Source organism: Lissotriton vulgaris, chromosome 2_1 (genome assembly GCF_964263255.1).
Source record: "Lissotriton vulgaris chromosome 2_1, aLisVul1.2, whole genome shotgun sequence".
In the NCBI taxonomy this organism is placed as follows: Eukaryota; Metazoa; Chordata; class Amphibia; order Caudata; family Salamandridae; genus Lissotriton; species Lissotriton vulgaris.
The window spans coordinates 33194203-33212717 of record NC_141687.1 but is presented as its reverse complement, the minus strand read 5'-3'; the positions used below and the strand labels follow the sequence as shown (position 1 = coordinate 33212717).

The window sequence follows — 18515 nt, the reverse complement described above, 5'->3', positions numbered from 1 at the left end:
CTGGTTGGTGTGTGCTGTATATGATGCTATGGTTTTATTTCTGTGTGGATGCTGCTCTCTGCTGGTTGGTGTGTGCTGTATATGATGCTATGGTTTTATTTCTGTGTGGATGCTGCTCTGTGCTGGTTGGTGGGTCCTGTATATGATGCTATGGTTTTATTTCTGTGTGGATGCTGCTCTCTGCTGGTTGGTGTGTGCTGTATGTGATGCTATTGTTTTATTTCTGTGTGGATGCAGCTCCCTCCTGGGTGGTGTGTGCTGTATATGATGCTATGGTTTTATTTCTGTGTGGATGCTGCTCTCTCCTGGTTGGTGTGTGCTGTATATGATGCTATGGTTTTATTTCTGTGTGGATGCTGCTCTCTGCTGGTTGGTGTGTGCTGTATATGATGCTATGGTTTTATTTCTGTGTGGATGCTGCCCTCTACTGGTTGGTGTGTGCTGTATATGATGCTATGGTTTTATTTCTGTGTGGATGCTGCTCTGTGTTGGTTGATGTGTGTTGTATATGATGCTATGGTTTTATTTCTGTGTGGATGCTGCTCTCTGCTGGTTGGTGTGTGCTGTATATGATGCTATGGTTTTATTTCTGTGTGGATGCTGCTCTCTGCTGGTTGGTGTGTGCTGTATATGATGCTATGGTTTTATTTCTGTGTGGATGCTGCTCTCTGCTGGTTGGTGTGTGCTGTATGTGATGCTATGGTTTTATTTCTGTGTGGATGCAGCTCCCTCCTGGGTGGTGTGTGCTGTATGTGATGCTATTGTTTTATTTCTGTGTGGATGCTGCTCTCTGCTGGTTGGTGTGTGCTGTATGTGATGCTATTGTTTTATTTCTGTGTGGATGCAGCTCCCTCCTGGGTGGTGTGTGCTGTATGTGATGCTATTGTTTTATTTCTGTGTGGATGCTGCTCTCTGCTGGTTGGTGTGTGCTGTATATGATGCTATTGTTTTATTTCTGTGTGGATGCTGCTCTCTGCTGGTTGGTGTGTGCTGTATATGATGCTATGGTTTTATTTCTGTGCGGATGCTGCTCTCTGCTGGTTGGTGTGTGCTGTATATGATGCTATTGTTTTATTTCTGTGTGGATGCAGCTCCCTCCTGGGTGCTGTATATGATGCTAGGGTTTTATTTCTGTGTGGATGCTGCTCTCTGCTGGTTGGTGTGTGCTGTATATGATGCTATTGTTTTATTTCTGTGTGGATGCTGCTCTCTGCTGGTTGGTGTGTGCTGTATATGATGCTATGGTTTTATTTCTGTGTGGATGCAGCTCCCTCCTGGGTGGTGTGTGCTGTATGTGATGCTATTGTTTTATTTCTGTGTGGATGCTGCTCTCTGCTGGTTGGTGTGTGCTGTATGTGATGCTATTGTTTTATTTCTGTGTGGATGCAGCTCCCTCCTGGGTGGTGTGTGCTGTATGTGATGCTATTGTTTTATTTCTGTGTGGATGCTGCTCTCTGCTGGTTGGTGTGTGCTGTATGTGATGCTATTGTTTTATTTCTGTGTGGATGCTGCTCTCTGCTGGTTGGTGTGTGCTGTATATGATGCTATTGTTTTATTTCTGTGTGGATGCTGCTCTCTGCTGGTTGGTGTGTGCTGTATATGATGCTATTGTTTTATTTCTGTGTGGATGCAGCTCCCTCCTGGGTGGTGTGTGCTGTATATGATGCTATGGTTTTATTTCTGTGTGGATGCTGCTCTCTGCTGGTTGGTGTGTGCTGTATATGATGCTATGGTTTTATTTCTGTGTGGATGCTGCTCTGTGCTGGTTGGTGTGTGCTGTATATGATGCTATGGTTTTATTTCTGAATGTGGATGCTGCTATCTGCTGGTTGGTGGGTCCTGTATATGATGCTATGGTTTTATTTCTGTGTGGATGCTGCTCCCTCCTGGGTGGTGTGTGCTGTATATGATGCTATGGTTTTATTTCTGTGTGGATGCTGCTCTCTGCTGGTTGGTGTGTGCTGTATATGATGCTATGGTTTTATTTCTGTGTGGATGCTGCTCTGTGCTGGTTGGTGTGTGCTGTATATGATGCTATGGTTTTATTTCTGTGCGGATGCTGCTCTCTGCTGGTTGGTGTGTGCTGTATATGATGCTATGGTTTTATTTCTGTGTGGATGCTGCTCTCTGCTGGTTGGTGTGTGCTGTATATGATGCTATGGTTTTATTTCTGTGTGGATGCTGCTCTCTGCTGGTTGGTGTGTGCTGTATATGATGCTATGGTTTTATTTCTGTGTGGATGCTGCTCTCTGCTGGTTGGTGTGTGCTGTATATGATGCTATGGTTTTATTTCTGTGTGGATGCTGCTCTGTGCTGGTTGGTGTGTGCTGTATATGATGCTATGGTTTTATTTCTGTGCGGATGCTGCTCTCTGCTGGTTGGTGTGTGCTGTATGTGATGCTATTGTTTTATTTCTGTGTGGATGCAGCTCCCTCCTGGGTGGTGTGTGCTGTATATGATGCTATGGTTTTATTTCTGTGTGGATGCTGCCCTCTGCTGGTAGGTGGGTGCTGTATATGATGCTATGGTTTTATTTCTGTGTGGATGCTGCTCTCTGCTGGTTGGTGTGTGCTGTATATGATGCTATGGTTTTATTTCTGTGTGGATGCTGCTCTCTGCTGGTTGGTGTGTGCTGTATATGATGCTATGGTTTTATTTCTGTGTGGATGCTGCTCTCTGCTGGTTGGTGTGTGCTGTATATGATGCTATGGTTTTATTTCTGTGTGGATGCTGCTCTGTGCTGGTTGGTGGGTCCTGTATATGATGCTATGGTTTTATTTATGTGTGGATGCTGCTCTCTGCTGGTTGGTGTGTGCTGTATGTGATGCTATTGTTTTATTTCTGTGTGGATGCAGCTCCCTCCTGGGTGGTGTGTGCTGTATATGATGCTATGGTTTTATTTCTGTGTGGATGCTGCTCTCTGCTGGTTGGTGTGTGCTGTATGTGATGCTATGGTTTTATTTCTGTGTGGATGCAGCTCCCTCCTGGGTGGTGTGTGCTGTATGTGATGCTATGGTTTTATTTCTGTGTGGATGCTGCTCTGTGCTGGTTGGTGGGTCCTGTATATGATGCTATGGTTTTATTTATGTGTGGATGCTGCTCTCTGCTGGTTGGTGTGTGCTGTATGTGATGCTATTGTTTTATTTCTGTGTGGATGCAGCTCCCTCCTGGGTGGTGTGTGCTGTATATGATGCTATGGTTTTATTTCTGTGTGGATGCTGCTCTCTGTTGGTTGGTGTGTGCTGTATATGATGCTAGGGTTTTATTTCTGTGTGGATGCTGCTCTCTGCTGGTTGGTGTGTGCTGTATATGATGCTATTGTTTTATTTCTGTGTGGATGCTGCTCTCTGCTGGTTGGTGTGTGCTGTATATGATGCTATGGTTTTATTTCTGTGTGGATGCAGCTCCCTCCTGGGTGGTGTGTGCTGTATGTGATGCTATTGTTTTATTTCTGTGTGGATGCAGCTCCCTCCTGGGTGGTGTGTGCTGTATATGATGCTATGGTTTTATTTCTGTGCGGATGCTGCTCTCTGCTGGTTGGTGTGTGCTGTATATGATGCTATGGTTTTATTTCTGTGTGGATGCTGCTCTCTGCTGGTTGGTGTGTGCTGTATATGATGCTATGGTTTTATTTCTGTGTGGATGCTGCTCTCTGCTGGTTGGTGTGTGCTGTATATGATGCTGTGGTTTTATTTCAGTATGGATGCTGCCCTCTGCTGGTAGGTGTGTGCTGTATATGATGCTTTGGCTTTATTTCTGTGTGGATGTTGCTCTGTGTTGGTTGATGTGTGCTGTATATGATGCTTTGGCTTTATTTCTGTGTGGATGCTGCTCTGTGTTGGTTGGTGTGTGCTGTATGTGATGCTATGGTTTTATTTCTGTGTGGATGCTGCCCTGTGTTGGTTGGTGTGTGCTGTATATGATGCTATGGTTTTATTTCTGTGTGGATGCTGCCCTGTGTTGGTTGGTGTGTGCTGTATATGATGCTATGGTTTTATTTCTGTGTGGATGCTTCTCTGTGCTGGTTGGTGTGTGCTGTATATGATGCTATGGTTTTATTTCTGTGTGGATGCTGCTCTGTGTTGGTTGGTGTGTGCTGTATGTGATGCTATGGTTTTATTTCTGTGTGGATGCTGCCCTGTGTTGGTTGGTGTGTGCTGTATATGATGCTATGGTTTTATTTCTGTGTGGATGCTTCTCTGTGCTGGTTGGTGTGTGCTGTATATGATGCTATGGTTTTATTTCTGTGTGGATGCTGCTCTGTGTTGGTTGGTGTGTGCTGTATGTGATGCTATGGTTTTATTTCTGTGTGGATGCTGCTCTCTGCTGGTTGGTGTGTGCTGTATATGATGCTATGGTTTTATTTCTGTGTGGATGCTGCTCTGTGTTGGTTGGTGTGTGCTGTATGTGATGCTATGGTTTTATTTCTGTGTGGATGCTGCTCTCTACTGGTTGGTGTGTGCTGTATATGATGCTATGGTTTTATTTCTGTGTGGATGCTGCTCTCTGCTGGTTGGTGTGTGCTGTATGTGATGCTATGGTTTTATTTCTGTGTGGATGCTGCCCTGTGTTGGTTGTTGTGTGCTGTATATGATGCTATGGTTTCATTTCTGTGCGGATGCTGCTCTATGCTGGTTGGTGTGTGCTGTATATGATGCTATGGAGTACAGTGGTCACCCATACTCCAGACAGGAAGTCACAGTTGTGCTGGAGATTGTGAGCGACCCTCACCTGTGCCCTTTTCTCTTTCCACAGAGGAACGTGGCTAAGGACGTGCAGCGCGTGTCCCACTTTGGGGACACCTTCCGGTTCGTCCTGCTCACCTTCATCGCCCTGGCCTGCATCGCTGGCATCGTCATCGCAGCCTCAGTCATCTACTGCCTGCGCCAGCATGCCAAGCAGAGAGAGAAGGAGCGCCTGGCGGGCATTGGACCAGATGGGGCGCCCGACTCTTCCCTGGAGTACCAGGTATGGTGTGTGACCAGGAGGCGGGGCCAAGCAGAGAGCTGTAAGGGCAGTGGAGACGGTCACAGGAGGGTGACCGGGCCGCTCCCTCAGGAGGGGATGACTGAAGCACAGACTGACCAGACAATTGAGAGCCCTGTCCTGACAACAACACAGACTGAGGGACCTCTCCTGACACTGCCACACTCAGAAGCAGACTGAAGGCCCTGTCCTGACACCAGCACAGACTGACAGCTCAATCCTGAAACCAGCAGACTGAAGGCCCTATCCTGACACCAGCACAGACTGACAGCTCTATCCTGACACCAGCAGACTGAAGGCCTTGTCCTGACACCAGCACAGACTGACAGCTCTATCCTGACACCAGCAGACTGAAGGCCCTGTCCTGACACCAGCACTGACTGGCAGCTCTATCCTGACACCAGCAGACTGAAGGCCCTGTCCTGACACCAGCACAGACTGACAGCTCTATCCTGACACCAGCAGACTGAAGGCCCTGTCCTGACACCAGCACAGACTGACAGCTCAATCCTGACACCAGCAGACTGAAGGCCCTGTCCTGACACCAGCACAGACTGACAGCTCAATCCTGACACCAGCAGACTGAAGGCCCTGTCCTGACACCAGCACAGACTGAGCTCTGTCCTGACACCAGCACAGACTGACAGCTCTATCCTGACACCAGCAGACTGAAGGCTCTGACCTGACACCAGCACAGACTGACAGCTCTATCCTGACACCAGCAGACTGAAGGCCCTGTCCTGACACCAGCACAGACTGAGCTCTGTCCTGACACCAGCACAGACTGACAGCTCAATCCTGACACCAGCAGACTGAAGGCTCTGACCTGACACCAGCACAGACTGACAGCTCTATCCTGACACCAGCAGACTGAAGGCCCTGTCCTGACACCAGCACAGACTGACAGCTCTATTCTGACACCAGCAGACTGAAGGCCCTGTCCTGACACCAGCACAGACTGACAGCTCTATCCTGACACCAGCAGACTGAAGGCCCTGTCCTGACACCAGCACTGACTGACAGCTCTATCCTGACACCAGCAGACTGAAGGCCCTGTCCTCACACCAACACAGACTGACAGCTCTATTCTGACACCAGCAGACTGAAGGCCCTGTCCTTACACCAGCACAAACTGACAGCTCTATTCTGACACCAGCAGACTGAAGGCCCTGTCCTGACACCAGCACAGACTGACAGCTCTATTCTGACACCAGCAGACTGAAGGCCCTGTCCTGACACCAGCACAGACTGACAGCTCTATTCTGACACCAGCAGACTGAAGGCCCTGTCCTGACACCAGCACAGACTGACAGCTCTATTCTGACACCAGCAGACTGAAGGCCCTGTCCTGACACCAGCACTGACTGACAGCTCAATCCTGACACCAGCAGACTGAAGGCCCTGTCCTGACACCAGCACTGACTGGCAGCTCTATCCTGACACCAGCAGACTGAAGGCCCTGTCCTGACACCAGCACTGACTGACAGCTCTATCCTGACACCAGCAGACTGAAGGCCCTGTCCTGACACCAGCACAGACTGACAGCTCAATCCTGACACCAGCACAGACTGAAGGCCCTGTCCTGACACCAGCACTGACTGGCAGCTCTATCCTGACACCAGCAGACTGAAGGCCCTGTCCTGACACCAGCACTGACTGACAGCTCTATCCTGACACCAGCAGACTGAAGGCCCTGTCCTGACACCAGCACAGACTGACAGCTCTGTCCTGACACCAGCACAGACTGAGCTCTGTCCTGACACCAGCACAGACTGACAGCTCTATCCAGACACCAGCAGACTGAAGGCCCTGTCCTGACCCCAGCACAGACTGAGCTCTGTCCTGACACCAGCACAGACTGACAGCCCTGTACTTTACTGCGCTTGACTTAGTCATCTCCTCTCTCACATCAACACCAAGTGAAAAGCCCTTTTCTGACTTCAGCTCGACTGGGAGGGTTTCTGTCACAAGCACAAACGTAGGATGCCCCTCTGTTGATATCATATTTAGCAACACTATTACCTCTGACACCATAAATGAAAAATCAATTGTTTCACAGAAGTCCCTTTTATTGACTCTGTATTATTGTTCATTCAGTTTTCTTTATATATTTATACATTGGTATCCGCATTTTTCAAGCGCACTCCTCTTTACACAAAAAATTATAAGTGTTATTACCATAACAAAGCGTGTTTGTATCACAAAAAACAATAAGTTATTACCATAACCAAACGTGTTTGTATCACGAAAACATGTAACTTGCACAAACATATATACATTCACAATACAATCAAGAAAAAGGTGCGACTGTACACTCTATTTGTATAATACATTCTAGTCATTTTTAATCTTCCTACTATACTTAGAGCAAGTTTGAGGTCTGGGGTGTATTTGTCCCTCAGGTTTTTTGGATTAAATCAATAGTCCCATATAGTGTAGGAGAAAATAACTCTTAGCAATTATGCTCTTCAGGGAATAAGTCTTTTTTCTTCTATATACATATGAGTGTATTTGAAGAGCATAAAGTACTCCAATCCACTAGATACTGCCAACGCGTTTCGACCGACTTGTTGTGAGGACTGGATCTACTTTTGTGGTGCGGTCTTCATCAGGGCTGAAATTAAGTTGTAGGACATCACCAACTTGTCTTTTCAGGCCATCTAATGGAATGCTGTTGTTTCTTTTCCAAGATGTCTGTAATCGAGGTTTTTATTTTCTCTTGTCTTCATACGGTCGTTTCCGTAGCGTCTCCTTGCTCGCTCTTGCCGCTTTCGCCGGTATTGTTTAGATCTGCGGACCAGCAGTATCTAGTGGATTGGAGTACTTTATGCTCTTCAAATACACTCATATGTATATAGAAGAAAAAAGACTTATTCCCTGAAGAGCATAATTGCTAAGAGTTATTTTCTCCTACACTATATGGGACTATTGATTTAATCCAAAAAACCTGAGGGACAAATACACCCCAGACCTCAAACTTGCTCTAAGTATAGTAGGAAGATTAAAAATGACTAGAATGTATTATACAAATAGAGTGTACAGTCGCACCTTTTTCTTGATTGTATTGTGAATGTATATATGTTTGTGCAAGTTACATGTTTTCGTGATACAAACACGTTTGGTTATGGTAATAACTTATTGTTTTTTGTGATACAAACACGCTTTGTTATGGTAATAACACTTATAATTTTTTGTGTAAAGAGGAGAGCGCTTGAAAAATGCGGATACCAATGTATAAATATATAAAGAAAACTGAATGAACAATAATACAGAGTCAATAAAAGGGACTTCTGTGAAACAATTGATTTTTCATTTATGGTGTCAGAGGTAATAGTGTTGCTAAATATCATAGAGATTCCACCTCTGATCTCCTCAACTGAATCAACCCCCCCTTTCTTTCTAATACCTCTGTTGATATCAGCACAGAGTGAGACACTCGCTGCCCGACACCTTCACTGACTGAGGGACCCGATGTCCCCAGACAACCACAGACTTAGGGATACGCTCTCCTGAGACCTTCACAAGCTGAAGAAACCCAGCCGCTGAGATCACCACTGACTGAGGGAACCTCTCCTAAGACCAACACAGACTTAATGTTTCAATCTCACAAGACCATCACTGACTGAAGAAGCCTCTCAGGTAAGACCAACATAGACTTAGAGGACCTCTCTTCTGAGACCACCACAGACTGAGTGAACCCCACTCCTGAGACCACCACAGATGAAAGGAGCCTTCATTCTGAGACCACAACAGAAGTATGGGGTCACCGGCCCTTCCTACTGAGGTTACCTCTCTAAGACCAACTCGGACTGAGGGAACCTCTCTCCTGAGACCACCACAGATAAAAGGAACCTCACTTCTGATCACACCACAGACTTTGGGGGTCCCTGCTCCTGAGAGCATCACAGATTGAGGAACCCTCTCTGAGACCACCACAGACCAAGGAAACCTCTCTCCTGAGACCACCACGGATATAGTGGTCTCCTCTCCTGAGACCACCACAGACTGAGGGAACTCGTAGTCGTGAGACCACCACAGACTGAGGGAACCTCTCTCCTGAGACCAACACAGACTGAGGGGTCCGTTTGACCTGGAGCAGCACTGATGCTTTCACCTGCCTTGGAAGAAGTGAGCTTGTACTATGCATTGTTTGGAGAGGCACTGGGTCCTAACCAGGAGACCAGAGGATGGCAGCCTACACTCAGGTTCCCTTCAGGAAGTGAACCTGCCATACTCACAACAACCTTATGGTGCAGCTTGCAAGACCCCGCTACCAATACTGATAGAACCAAACAAGTCGAGGACCTGCAGAGAGCTTTTTGACTGCAAATGTGGTGAGCTTCTATTGTCCGCAGACTGGCCAACACTGCCCCCGGCTTTGTAAATACACACAAGGAGATGAAGAAGGGAGCGCTGAAACATTTCAGACACTCACCCCCAGTCACAGATCTGGATTGAATCCACCATCATTTTTTAGCTCTCTATGCCACCCCAGTTCAGACATGGCCACATGCAAATCAGTCTGACCCTGTGCCTCATGGGAACTGTCCAGCCCGAACTGCCAAGCCAGGTCTTCCCTGGACTGGAAACAAGCATCCTGGGACCAGTTTCAGGGTAACACCCCTCATCAGCCAGGCCAGCTTGAAACCAGTGGCAAAGTGAGCACGAAGCCCACGTCTGGGCATACCCTGCCAACTTAGGGCAAACAAAGCAAACACAAGGAGATGATGGACGGAGCGCTGAAACTTTTCAGACACTCCCCCTAGTCACACATCTGGGTTGAATCCATCATCGTTCTTTAGCTCACTTCGCCACCCCAGTTCAGACACAGCCACATGGGCAGCGCCAGTTCAAGGCCTCAGAAGACAAGCTGGAAATCCACTGTTGACAGTGGTGTTCAGCTCATTTTCCTTGCCACTGTGTGCTTTCGGCTCGCCACTGGGAGATCGTGTTAAGGGAGCCGATATCGTGGGACACACTGTGGCACAGTGTGAGTTGGCAGGTATGGAGCCTGTTTGTGACTCTAGCATGAGAGATGTTTGTTTCGATTTGCAGACATTTCAGCGTGGGACAAACACTGACTTTGACTCTCGACCCCTTTGCTTACCCCGATCTGATTGCTGGATTCCTTTTTTGCGGGGGTGCCGCCCCCCCCCCCATACCCCGGATCCTCTTGCCACCTTGCGCACAGGCATTTCGCCACATACAACTTTAGCATTCTTTAATTAAGCACTTCAATGCAGGCGGCGAAAGGTCTGTCTGCAAGAATGACGCGGCTCAAAGTCTGCACACTATTTGTTTTCAGACGGACACCAACAGTTTTCATCTTCATCCTCAACATTAAAGTACTTTCGTGTTGGCCGCAAAGGCTAGCATCGATTCTCGATCAATTTGAAAAACTGCATAGCTCTTGCCGTCTGAAGATGTCACCATTTAAAATCATAGCCAGGCTCAATCAGTGGTTGTAGTTTCTGCTTCAGATTCTGATGATGTCCCTACATAATGGACATCCCTGTTGCAACTGGTCACTGTCTAGATACAGGGCAATGACGTCTGGTTCCCCCGCCCTCGGTCGCACACTCTGGAATCTAGCCCCACTCTGGCAACCGTCCTCTCCTCTGCATGGGCCCAGTTGGGACAGTAGCCAGCTTCTCCTCTGTGTCCAGCACCCCAGGGACTCTCCCTCGCCCTGCTAGCCTCATCCAGCCAGACAGGGAGGCATCGGCTACCACGTTGATAGCAAATCTTGGACTTAGGTGGGACCCCCTATCCCACCTCTTCATTTTGGTTTATTGGTTTGTTGGTTAATTACTTATTGAACGATTTTGTTTATCATCCTGTGCCATGTAGCTGTCAACTGTCTGATCTACCCCTCATATCCCCCAAGGTGTTGTCAAACGTGGTAAAGGGCAGTCGTAGTAGAAGAGTCTTGATGCATTTGAGCCTTCTGTCTCGTCTGTTCCTCAGATGTTAATCAACCAGGGCCATAATGGAGGACGCGTGAACCTTCCAGCCTTCTCATGGGGCACGTGTTATGACTCAAGACCTGGCTGTTCATAAGAACCCCTCCCCCCCCCCCCCGGTAGCAGCATAGCTCGCAGCACCTAGATACCCCCATGGGTGATTCGCCGTGCTTTACAATTCCTGATTGAATGATCGATTGATGTGTGTTCTAGGACCTCACTAAGCTGGGACTCTAGTTGTGTTTCTCTGCCCAATGACTTACAATGACCTTTTTGTGTTGTTCCTAATTGTCACGGCTGTCAGTTCTGATGCATAGGTAATGACACTACTACACACCCTGCCCAGTCTCCACTGCCTGCCCCAGGGATCAGAGGAGAGATTTCACAGCTCCAGTCTGCTTCTCATCCCACCACAGGAGCTGTGTCGGCAACACATGGCAGCAAAGTCGCTCTTCAGCCGCACAGAAGGGCCTGCGGAGAATTCCCGCGTCAGCAGCGTCTCGTCGCAGTTCAGCGATGCCCCCCAGGCCAGCCCCAGCTCGCACAGCAGCACCCCCTCCTGGTGTGAGGAGCCGGTGCAATCCAACATGGACATTTCCACGGGTCACATGATATTGGTGAGTCGCTGACCAGGGATGGGGCAGGCCCATCACTGCACACAGGATCATCTGACAGGGAGATTTAGAGAAGAAACACATGAGTGTTGGCTGGTATGGCATAAGGGTGCGAGGTGTGGAAAGGCAGGTGGCTGGATACATGTATACGGTATAGGCTACAACACAGGGAGAAACAGCTGATCAATACAGATATGTGATGGGCTAGTACAGAATTAAAGACAGGTGGGTGAGGGCTAGTGAAGTAAAAACTGTAAAAATACTGACCCGATGGAGGGATACTGAGATGTGTGGAAAAGATGAGCTGTGGGATGGATACCGAGATGTGTTATGGAGCCGGACTGCTGGAGGCGTACATACGCAGGTGGGAGAGACACAGGGACGCGTGGAAGGGCTGTACTGGACTCTGGCATGGCTCAAAGATGAGTGGAATTAGGGATACAGACGTGTGTGGAAGGGTTGGTCTGGTGGAAGGCTAATTGTCTGTGAAATTATTTTTTCTGGCTGTATTCTTTGTGTTACCGTTGGTTGTTGTATGGATTCATTTTGCTCTCCATCTGCCTTCTTTGGGTTGTGTGGGTCTATGCTTTGGCTTCTGTTGTTGTATTCCGTGTGTTCTTTGGCTATATTCTTTGCTTTCTGTAGCTCTCTGTTTTGAGTTCTATAAATTAACACTTTTTTCTGGTTGTATTCTTTGGTTTCCTTGGTTTTCATTTTCCTCTGTATCTCTGTACAGTTTGTTTCCTCTCTGTTTTGGATGCATTCCATTCATATGTCTGTTTTCTGGTTGTATTCTTGTTTTTGTGTTGTTGTTTCTGTTCACAGTGTATCACTGCCCGTTCTCTGGCTGTATTATTTATTCTTATGGCTGTATTCTTTGGTATTATTGGCTGTGTACTTCCTCTGGCTACACCCTGCAGTTTGCTGGCTGTGTTGCATGGTTGTGCAGTTTGCTGGCTGTGTTCCATGGCTGTGCAGTTTGCTGGCTGTGTTGCATGTGTTGTACAGTTTGCTGGCTGTGTTGTGCAATTTGCTGCCTGTGTTCCATGGTTGTGCAGTTTGCTGGCTGTGTTGCATTTGTTGTGCAGTTTGCTGGCTGTGTTCCATGGTTGTGCAGTTTGCTGGCTGTGTTGCATGTGTTGTACAGTTTGCTGGCTGTGTTGTGCAATTTGCTGCCTGTGTTCCATGGTTGTGCAGTTTGCTGGCTGTGTTGCATTTGTTGTGCAGTTTGCTGGCTGTGTTGCATGTGTTGTGCAGTTTGCTGGCTGTGTTGCATGTGTTGTGCAGTTTGCTGGCTGTGTTGCATTTGCTGTGCAGTTGGCTGGCTGTGTTGCATGGTTGTGCAGTTAGCTGGCTGTGTTGCATGTGTTGTGCAGTTTGCTGGCTGTGTTCCATGGTTGTGCAGTTAGCTGGCTGTGTTGCATGTGTTGTGCAGTTTGCTGGCTGTGTTCGGAGTATTCTGGATGTTGTTGTTTCAACCCTAGGCTGTTGTTATTTCCAGTGTCTGACGTAAGGCATGTTGTATGACGGTGCAGGTCCTGTCTTCTGCTGATGCCAGATGGAGTGCCCCAGACTCACAGGACTGAAGATGCTCTGTCTTCTGTAGTCCTGGTTTTGTCTCTGATGGTTTGAATTTACTGGGCTCTTTGCTGGTTTCCACGTAGACAGTGCTGCCCATGTGTGGGTACAGATATCTAATGCATGAGGGTAGTCACTCCAGGGTCCCTGATGTTTCACTGAATGTGACCTGTCTCTGACCTCTGGTGAGGGTCAGGCATCCTGCAGTCATGCACCCCCCCCCCACCCCCACCCGGGGCAGCATCACCATGAGCCCTTGCCTGCTCCCCTCTCATTGGTATCTGCTCTTTCTTTGTTTCTCAGTCATACATGGAGGACCACCTGAGGAACCGCGACCGGCTCGCCAAGGAGTGGCAGGCGTTGTGTGCGTACCAAGCCGAGCCCAACTCCTGCTCCCTGGCCCAGGACCCGACCAACCTGAAGAAAAGCCGCAACTCGGAGTATGTGCCATGTAAGTAGCCACGTGCGTCTCCTAGGTGCACTTTTGTCGCTCTGACCGCTCCTCTGTGCCTGCCGAGCACAGCTCTGGCATCAAGCTGCTCGAAGTCCTCCTTCAGCAAATGCTCTTGGTCATCTCTTAACAGCATCAGTCCAGATGTTAGGATCTGCTCTACATTTGCACTGAGTGTTTGCAGTGCAAGTCCATGCAAGGGATGGAAAGGTGTGTTTTCATATTCTAGCTCCCCAAGAAAAATGAGCTGACCACTACAGCCAAAAAAGTTACACTTATTTACACCAAACATGCCTGAAAGTAGAACTTTACTCAGAAAGGGAGCTTGGATTTGAATAATACCTTCAGTACATTTTTAAATATTAGCACATGAAATTGGTAGTCACTCAAAACAGAGGAGAAAAGTGGCAGGGTACCAAACATCCCTGAGGAGTCTGCTGCTAAGAAACACCAGACTAAGTTTGTGTCGGGCCAAGCAGACTTTAAGGTGACTTGCTGCGATTCGCTGGATTGACCTATTTTTCTATCCTTACTGACGACAATAAGATCTGGCTTCCCAGGAGATCTTTTTCCCCAGCCAAGCTCAGTTCATTGGCACCAGACATCTTGCAAGTATTAGTGGGACTTCTAAACACCTCCCTTTTTCAAAGGAAGATCCCCCAGGCATGGAAACATGCCCTAGTCTGGCCCTTAATGAAGAATGAGAACTTAGACCCTGAGAACTGGTCCAGTTATAGACCAGTGTCCATGTTTCCCATGATGGCGAAAGTAATAGAGAAGCGTGTAAATCAGCACCTCTCTGAGTTTGTAGAGGGCCAGGATTATCTTCACCCTTCTCAGTCGGGATTCAGGAAGGGACACAGCACGAGCCCACCCTTCTAGGAGCCACGGAACATTTGGAGAAGGGCTCAACTGGCGCGCTTGTTTTATTTGATCTTAGCGCGGCCTTTGACACTGTGTCCCATGTCTCTCTTGGAGAGAGATCAGCCAAGATGGGCAGAGGGAATGGCCCTTGCGTGGCTGATTCCTTCCTAGGAGACCGATTCTTTCAGGTCATTTCAGCTTCAGCCTCCTCCAAAAGACGTGCTCTGGATTCAGGAATTCCTCCGGGATCCTCCCTGAGTTCGGCGCTATTTACTATCTACGTGCGCCCGTTGGTGGACTCTGTGGAGAGTTGTGGCCTTGCGATAGTTTCACATGCAGATGACACACAACTCATCTTCTCTTTGATGAAGCCTCAGGTGATGAAGGTGGCCGCCACCTGATTTGCGGCTCTGAAATACTTGCATAACATCATTTGCTTATTACCATTTCCGGCTCAAGGGACAGTATTGCAGGCACTTATTATTTCAAGACTAGACCATGGTGATGTGCTGTACCCGGGGGCAGATAGATCATCCATTAGACGCCCACAATGGATGTCTCCAGCAGGTCTCGTAAGGGAGTTGCGTTGGCTCCCAGTTGAAAACCGAATTCAGTATAAAACCCTGTGTTATGTCCACAGAGCAAGGATGGGGGTCCGGCCCCAAGTACCTTTTGGAATGTTCCAAACCCTACCACCCGTCTGGACGTCTCTGTTCCAGTGCACTGTCCCTGCGTGTGGTTCCACCAGTGAAACGAGTCTGCATGGGTGGACAAGCGTTTGCCTAGCAGGGCCCTAAATTATTGAATGCCCTCCCGGAACAGCTGAGACAGCCTCCCTCGCTGACAATGTTTTGAAACAATTTGAAGACCTGGTTGTTCTGAGGTAGTAGTTCTGACTGTCCAGGATCTGACACGGCCAGCGCCGGGAAACCCCAAGCAACACAGACTCATAACAGGAAGATCCTCAGGAGCCATTGCAGGACATTCACAGCCTGAACTTGGCAAGCAACATTGATACCTCCTATCACTCCATTATAAGGAAGTCTGCAGTCATCCTGGAATTGACTCTGTCTACTCAGGAAACACAATCTAATACTCTCACTGAGGTCCTTCATCCCTGTGTCCACACTTCATACGGCCCCTTCCATTGAATGAGGCGGCAGTGAACCCTGTGCTGCCTGTGTGGTCCAAACCATCCTCGAGCACTGCTGCCAACAAATCTACTGTCAGGCGATGAAGATCTGCCAAAGGTGACCCCTTATCTTTGACACAGCACCTTTCCTCAAAAAACCTTGTTTTTCAATCTTCGTCCTCCTCTAGACCGTGTCCTGGCACTTTCCCTCCTGCTCCAGCGAACAGGGAATCGAAATAAATGGTGGCCGGGGCCAAGAAAATCTTGGTGGCTCAAAACCTAGCACTCATCAAATGCCACGTGTATGCTGAAAAGCTTGTGAACGTACTGCGGGATATCGCGAAGACTCTCATCACTTACCTTACCCAGGAAGTTCACGTCCACTTTCAAGACTTCATCAGAGATGACCAAGCGGCACCTGGACAGGTGATGCAATCTGGTCTGGATAGCTCTGAATATGGCAGATTCAGTCACTAGGTCTATGGGAACATCTATCTAGGTCTGAAGACACACCTGACCGACAACTTCCGGATGTCCTCTGATGCTCAGTCCTCACTGATGGAGCTTCCCTTTGAAGGCACAAAGTTATTCCGAGAGTAGGCCGCCTCGGCCTTTAAACATTTTAAGGCACTTTCTGCCATGGCTCGAGGGCTTGGTGTGCAGTTCAAAAGGAAAGACTTTCTAGGGTTCCAGAAGTTTTGAAGCTTTGGAAAGGGCCTCAACTTCCCCCACCATGAGGCAGCCTTTACTGAACAACACTCCCAGAAACCCAACCTACGTCACTACAGAGGTCATGGAAAAAAAGAGGAGATTCAGCCACTCAAACAGTCACCGACTCCTCCTCTTCCTCCCCAGTCATCGCAGGGAAGCAGCTCATGTTCAGTCTTGTCAGTCCAATGAGGCCAGTGGGAGGCAGGGCTTCCCTTTTTCGATAGGAATGGAACGCCATAACTTCAGACCAATGGGTCCCACAAATTGTGGAAAAGGGATATACCTTACCCATCACCAGTGTACTCCCCGGATTCCTCTCCCGAGTCAGTCCTTTTGCAGAACCACTTTATGCATCAAAAAGTGGCCGCCTTGTTTCAGAAAGGAGCTGTTGAGTTGTTGCCGGAGAAGAACATTGGTCAAGGATGCTATTTCCAACACTTCCTTTTTCTAAAGAAGAATGGCAGACCTCAGGGTCTTGAACCTTTTTCGCCACAAAAAGCAGTTGAAGATGCTATCCCTTGCGCAGGCTCTCTTGACGCTTCATCCGGAAACTGGATGGTGTCACTTGACTTACAAGGCACATATTTCCAAATACCAATCCTAAAATCCCACAAGAAATACTTGTGATGTATAGTGAATTTAACTACCAATTGCAGTCCTCCATTTGGTAAGTCATCAGTACCACCAGCCTTCAGAAAGGTTGTGGTATGAATTATTTTGCTCTTCATCTGCCTTCTTCGGCTTGTCTGGGTCTAATCTTTGCCTTCTCTCGTTGTGTTCTGGTTGTATATTGAAAGCCAGGTCTGGTGGCAAAGGGGGATATTTACAATAAAATGTCAGAGTGCAGTGTTACGCCAACATTTGTAACGCCGTGCTCTGACAATTTGTAAATGCAGGGCTGCTCCTTATCTGCAAAAATACAGCGCACCCGTGCGTTTCTCCTAGTGCCGGCGCAAAATAAAGCTGCCTAGTGCCAGTGCAGGCACCCTTGCGCCATGCTGCAAAGGTGTCTGCGCTGCAGGGGCAATTGTTTATGTGCAGGAAGTGACACCTTCCTGCCCGTAAACAATATTGAAAGGCGATTGGCTGTTTCTATGTGTGCCGCAAAATGCAGAACACATGGAAAGGGCAAAATACGGGGAGAAATTAATAATTTATCCTTGTATTGCCAGTCTAGGAGCAGGTTTTACCTGCCTTTGTTTTTGGTGCTGCCACAGTCTTGTAAATGGCAGTTGTAGTGGAGGAGGTCAGAGATTTTAATCGTTTTCGTACTTGGGCGACTGGTTCTGAAGGCCTGGGCTCTGGATATGATGCAGTCACCTCTGCAGTTGACAACATCTTTGCTGTAACAACTTGGGTTTTTCTGTCAGTGTACCCAGATCTCACCTGAAGACCCCTCAGCTCCTTCTGTCCATAGGGCAATCCTGGAAGCCACCTTAGGGTGAGTCCTTCCACCACAGCAGAGAGTGCGACACATTCATGCACTGCTTACCCGGGTCCAGGTAGAGGCCAAGATGCATCCTGTGTGACCTTCACCTGCAGGATTTGCCAGCTTCTTGCATTCTCCTGGCCAAGCATCTCCCCTGGCACCTGAGTGCTCTCCAGTGATGGGCTGTGGTTCCAGCACAGGGGTGACCTGGCAGACTCCAAGGACACTGCAGCGCAGTTTGCCAGGTAGGCTGTGAAGGAGAACCTTTGCAGAGGGCCTAAGCTTGTGTTGGGACACACTCTACTGTAAGCAGAAGATTACCAGGTCATTCCAGACTCTGACCATGAGCAGACTCTGAAGAAGTCATTCTGCAATGTTCTTTATACCTACCCTTTACTTCTCTTTAGCCCTCAACATCCCTCTACACATCTGCAAGCTAATTGTATCTTCCTGGGCTCTTTGACTGACTATCAGGAAGTCTCTGAAGTAAAAAAATAAGATATTGATGGAAGACTTGAATTAATATCATCCACTGGTAATTCCTCAGGCCAGTTCATCGTTATTTTGCTACCTTGGAGGACCTGGCTTGGCAGTTTGAGCTGGACCGCTCCTATTGGAACAGGATCAAGGCTGATTTGCATATGGCGGGTCTAATCTAGGGGGAAATTTTCGGCAAAAAATGGAATGCCTGTGACAGAGGCCTCCACTCCGGTGCGGGCGCTCATCTGTAGAAAGTGGAGATCAGACGCCCTTGGCCGTCTTTGGTCTCCAGAGGAGCCGAGTCTTC

General features: G+C 48.2%; 1 protein-coding gene across 9 annotated transcripts in view; it reads left to right on the top strand.

Annotated features, from left to right (window-relative positions):
* PTPRN (protein tyrosine phosphatase receptor type N) overlaps positions 1–18515 on the top strand; it is a 377719-nt gene that overhangs the window by 297436 nt on the left and 61768 nt on the right. For all 9 annotated transcript variants that reach the window (XM_086954395.1, XM_086954390.1, XM_086954393.1 and 6 more), the window contains 3 exons: positions 4756–4968; positions 11366–11566; positions 13445–13592. In XM_086954395.1, the coding sequence (XP_086810521.1) occupies positions 4756–4968; positions 11366–11566; positions 13445–13592 (562 nt within the window). The remainder of the gene's footprint in view (positions 1–4755; positions 4969–11365; positions 11567–13444; positions 13593–18515) is intronic.